This window comes from Cynoglossus semilaevis, chromosome 15, assembly GCF_000523025.1.
Source record: "Cynoglossus semilaevis isolate Cse_v1.0 chromosome 15, Cse_v1.0, whole genome shotgun sequence".
Lineage (NCBI taxonomy): Eukaryota > Metazoa > Chordata > Actinopteri > Pleuronectiformes > Cynoglossidae > Cynoglossus > Cynoglossus semilaevis.
The window spans coordinates 11,130,459-11,135,750 of NC_024321.1; the positions used below are offsets into that span (position 1 = coordinate 11,130,459).

A 5,292-nucleotide genomic window follows, 5' to 3' on the forward strand; every position below is an offset into this window, starting at 1 on the left:
GTGAAGCAGAGGGACAGTTCTACAGCGTCCAGGTTGGCGACTCCACCTTCACTGTACTCAAGCGCTACCAGCAGCTCCGTGCCATCGGTTCTGGGGCCCAGGGCATTGTCTGGTGAGAGGCGCTACTTTTTATGTTCTTATGTTATGTTAATTTTGATAGAAATATATACAGTATATTTTTTAATAATTCAACATACACTGGACAGAACATATACTGTATCAATAGAAGTTTGGTACTGAGATTTAGCATGAATTTTAATCCCCCCCCACACCCCCACCCCTTTATTCCTCCCACTGTCATGTGTATGACCAGCTCAGCTCTAGATACAGTGCTTGGTATACCTGTAGCTGTGAAGAAGCTGTGTCGACCCTTCCAGAACCAGACCCATGCTAAGCGGGCGTACAGGGAGCTGGTGCTGCTCAAATGTGTCAACCACAAAAATGTGAGTACCTCTATATATTTTTTTAACTGCACTATTTTTTATGTTTTATGCAAATAAGAAGAGAAGGTATGAGGAATGGAATTGCTGTTCATTATCATATAATTTCAGAATGGTTTAAACTGCTGACAGTCATTTTTTAAATGTCTAATAATATGGTCTTATCTTTGTACTTAAAGTTAATGCCTCCTTGATTTGCTGGAGGACTTTTCTTTTAAATTTATTTCTGTGAAAATAAATGTTACCTGATGATAAGGTTTTGTTTTTTTCTCCCGCAGAGTGAGAGATAATTCAGACACTTCACTGCAGTCAGGTAGATAAAACTGGAGAGTCTGTCTGACGTTCTGTCTTTCTGCCTGTAGATCATCCGTTTGATCAATGTGTTCACGCCACAGAAGTCCTTGGAGGAATTCCAGGATCTGTGAGTAGCATTGCAGTCTTTCTGAATCGCCTTCTTTTCAGAGTGTATCTCTGACCTGCCGTGACTTGGATTTCCCTGACAACTTGCCTCTGATCTTATCACCATCACTCATTAGACTGTTTGCTCTCATGTTTGTGTCCGTTTCCTCCAGTAATAAGAGCCTTACACCAACATGATTAACATGTTTAATGGGTCACTAATTTAATGACTTTTTTTTTTTTTTTGTTCTTTTGCTGAAGGCTAACCATAGTTGAAGCTGTCTAATTATAGCCTGGCAAGAACTAATGTGTAAATAAATGAAAAATTATACTGAGCAATAGGTTAATTTTTTAAATATAATATCTATATATTTTTATGCAATATAGAATAAAACTATATTGTTATATCTATATATGTCGTATATTAAATGGAGTTGCTTTACTTCATCAGGTCTGGGTCCAGCAGTTTCTGCTTCCTAAAGATTAGGTCAGCTGACAACCCCAACATAAAGAATGACCAGGTTTTTCCATCAATGGATTTTCTTCTTCTCTGACAGCACAGACGTATCCAAAGGTGACAGAGCTGGGATTTAAAGGTCTCAGACTGTGACAGAGTGGTTCAGGCAGCATCGGTCAGCAATTTAACACATCGATTGACCGAAACAGTCCAGACCTTTAAGAATCCTCGTGGGCTGGAGGAGATTTCACCCAGTGGTCTGTCCTTCTCTGATCACCAGAGGAGGATTTTAAACAAAATACAGTTGAAATACATTTCCTGGCACTATATATAAAGGTATTAATTTGACCAGTGAATAATTTTGATGTGATTAGGGCTTTAAGTTGTTTTAACAGATTATGTGATACCATATTTTATTTGTAATTCACCAGTGTCTTCTTTTTTTTTTCCGGTCAGATACCTAGTGATGGAGCTGATGGATGCCAGCCTCTGTCAGGTGATCCACATGGACCTGGACCATGAGAGGATGTCCTACCTGCTCTACCAGATTCTCTGTGGCATCAGACACTTGCACTCTGCTGGCATTATTCACAGGGTAATTCTTTAAACATTGATATTTACGGATCTTAGCGACGTAATTTACATCTCAGTCTAAATAGCAGTTACTGGATTGTTTTGTTTTATCTGTATCAATAATCAGTTTGTATAAAGCAACCAGTAGAAGGTCATCGTCCTTGCTCTGATAGAACTGAAACAAATTAGAATTTTAGTGGTTTATGTTTAAAAGGGGCCATAAATAAGTTGCTGTTTTGAAAAATGGACCGTAGCCTCTCTAATAGTTTGATTGACACTTAATTACGCAGGTTGTTTTTTCGCAGCTGTCTCTGCTTCTCTAAATAAAATCCTGCTGGATTTACCGCAGCATTTACAGTTACGGCGTCTGACGACTCTCTCGCCTCGAGTCATTAACCCCAGAATAACTCTGTAATCTCTCAGTCGCCCTCGTTTCTACACTGATATTTATGTGTTTTTTCTTTTTCTTCTTCTGAGTCATTGAGTTTCTCTCCGCCTCAGGACCTGAAGCCCAGTAACATCGTGGTAAAGTCGGACTGCACCCTTAAGATCTTGGATTTCGGCCTGGCCCGAACAGCTTGCACTAACTTCATGATGACTCCATACGTGGTGACCAGATACTACAGAGCCCCAGAGGTCATCCTGGGCATGAAGTACAAGGAGAACGGTGAGCTGAGCTGAACACGTCAGATGGCACTGAGCAGCCTTTTCATTAATATCCTTTGTCAAGGCTTTAGGTCAATATTGATGTATATATATTGTCAAGGCTTTAGGTCAATATTGATGTGTATATATATTTTATATCTTAAAGAATTACTCTTCAAACACACAGTAACAGTGGTTACAGAGCTCTGTCATGTTGCTGCACGTGGCAGACAGCACACCAATGAGCTTTGTTTTTTTGTTTTGCTAAGTAAACAATGCTGCTCCTCTCTGTTCTCCTATCTCCTCCTGCTGCTCCTTTCCTCATTCTGCCGTCATTACCCCCGCAATCTTATTTATAACAACCACAAAAATACGCAGTTTAGCCTTCAGAACGAATTTTGAATGCAGTACGCAGAGCAACAGCTGAGAACTCATACTAAAATTCTGGGGACAGATCAGCTCTGATCACAGCATTTGGTAATGGTGGCTATAGAGATGATGAGTCGGTTAAATGTGTTAAATTTGGTAATAAATCAAATCGGGGGAGGCTTGTGCCAAACTCTGATTCGTGCATTGTGTTATAAGTTGTTTTTAACAGCACCGAGGCGTCGCAGAGCCGTTATCAGAGCAGAGGAAGAGCTGGCTGTTTGCCACATCATAATGCTTTGAAGCAGAGTCGTCTCCGGCTCCTCAGCTCAGCACACAAACTCACTGGGAACGTGAGAGAGAGAGAGAGTAACAGCTGTGTAAACTGATAAGCTGAGCCCAGGAGAAAGGCCTGGAAGACTGAGTCTGGTTCTCAGGCCAGAGACGGAGACAACAACAGAGGGAGAGACAGGGAGAGAGAGAGAAGACAGCTCCAAGATGGATCCAGCTTTGATAAAACCGCAGGATTGACCAAAACATTAACAGACAGACAGTGAAGGAAAGAAAAACGATTTTCATGTGGTCAGTCCGGGGTCAACTGGTGGCTCATGGGCTGGAAGCGGACTGCAAGCTGCCATTTGATGGCCACTGCTTTATAGTATTAGTATAGAGATGCTGCAGTCCTTAAATGACCTTAAGTCCTTAATTATACTGTACAGTTATATCTGATCTGTTTTTACTGAGTGTCTGGTTCGTTTACTGAGACTACATTTAATCTTATAATATAATATTTTCATTTTTGCTTTAAGTTTGTACTTACTTTAATGTTTTCAAATTATTTACATTTCTACCTCTGTGTTTATATTTTTGTATTGGTACATAAATTCGTCTACCTGTCTTTATTGTGTACTAAGTACACCTATTGTTTGTACTTCTAAGGTATGTTAGAAGTACTTTATATTCAGGTATAAAGTACTTGGATATTGGATATTTCCTTGCTGCTGTACATTTGATTTGTGGCTGACAACACAAACTTCTATTCTTTTCTACTGTGTGGACACATCTGTTAACTAAGTCCGATGTGTGAACTTGTTTTTTGCTCTGTTTCCAGTGGACATCTGGTCGGTGGGTTGCATCATGGGAGAGATGGTCAAAGGCAGCGTGATCTTCCAGGGCACTGACCGTATCCTTAACCGCTGTCTGAACCACCTCACAGGAGGGGAAGAAAAGTACATGAAAAACAACTCCTCCTCCTGATGATTGTCTTGTTTTCTTGTTTGCTCTGCACTTGTGTTTGAGACATTTCCCCGGGTACACTGTCTGAGCTCTGCAGCTGTTGAAGAGGATGACGTGGGGTTTTCAACAGACCTGATTTCAGAGGTTTTGGTTTTTAACTTCACATTACTTGTTGTGGAGGTAAATTACCTTAATTTTAGATCAGTGTCATTCATTTTGTTACTTTCTTGGTTCCAAGGCTTTATTTACATCTACTGCCTTTTTTCAGTGTCTGTCAATGAATGACAGACCAGTGTAATTCTCGTTTCATCTCTGACCTTTACATACACACCGCCTACACACATTCATCATATATAATCTGTGTATTGGCTGTATTTCTTTGTCTCTACATCTACTGTGACAGTACTCAAATTCAAATGCAATTTTTACTTGCCCATAATAATGGAGCAGGGTTTTTCCATAACCAGTGTAATTTCCAGACATTGACCAGTGGAATAAGGTGATTGAGGTTCTGGGCACACCCAGTCTGGACTTCATGAACCGACTAATGGAGACTGTAAGGAACTACGTGATGAACAAACCACAGTATCCTGGCGTGAGCTTCGCTGAGCTTTTCCCAGACTGGGCCTTTCCATCTGACTCAGAGCACGACAAGCTGAAGAGTAAGAAACTAGATTGACAACACGAATATATTATCAGCTCACAATCACTTCTGTCTCTGAACGGAATATAATTTTTGTGTCATAATTGAGACACAGTATTTGTATTTCCCTTAGTAAAACAGGTGTTTTTCCCCCCCTATCTTTTCCACGACAGCGAGTCAAGCGCGGGACCTGCTGTCCAAAATGCTGGTTATTGATCCTGAGAGTCGCATCTCGGTTGAAGAAGCCCTCAACCACCCCTACATTCACGTGTGGTACGACCCTGCAGAAGCTGACGCGGTGAGAGGAGTGGTCCACTGGAGACGGTTGTGTTGTTTAACTCTTCACCACTGCAGTGTTTTCATGTGACCTTGCCTTGTTTCTCTCGGTTTCACAGCCACCTCCCCAGATTTCAGACAAGCAGCTGGAAGAGAGAGAGCACACCATTGAGCAATGGAAAGGTAGGACACACTGCCCTCCAGAGGAACTTGTCGGCAATGCAGTTTTAGTCAGTCAGCTTCGAATTAGTCAGGAA

The 5,292-nt window shown here is 41.2% G+C and overlaps 1 protein-coding gene across 2 annotated transcripts in view; it reads left to right on the plus strand.

The window, feature by feature from the left end:
- Positions 1 to 367: 367 nt before the first annotated feature.
- Positions 368 to 5,292, plus strand: part of mapk9 (mitogen-activated protein kinase 9) — a 6,737-nt gene continuing 1,812 nt past the window's right edge. The window contains exons 1-8 of one of the 2 annotated variants that reach the window (XM_017039455.2): positions 368 to 443; positions 803 to 861; positions 1,753 to 1,891; positions 2,371 to 2,536; positions 3,992 to 4,063; positions 4,596 to 4,778; positions 4,933 to 5,057; positions 5,155 to 5,218. In XM_017039455.2, the coding sequence (XP_016894944.1) occupies positions 1,763 to 1,891; positions 2,371 to 2,536; positions 3,992 to 4,063; positions 4,596 to 4,778; positions 4,933 to 5,057; positions 5,155 to 5,218 (739 nt within the window). In that variant the 5' untranslated portion in view covers positions 368 to 443; positions 803 to 861; positions 1,753 to 1,762. Of the gene's footprint in view, positions 444 to 802; positions 862 to 1,396; positions 1,633 to 1,752; positions 1,892 to 2,370; positions 2,537 to 3,991; positions 4,064 to 4,595; positions 4,779 to 4,932; positions 5,058 to 5,154; positions 5,219 to 5,292 lie in introns of those variants that run through there. The other variant, XM_025063075.1, reaches the window with a different exon arrangement.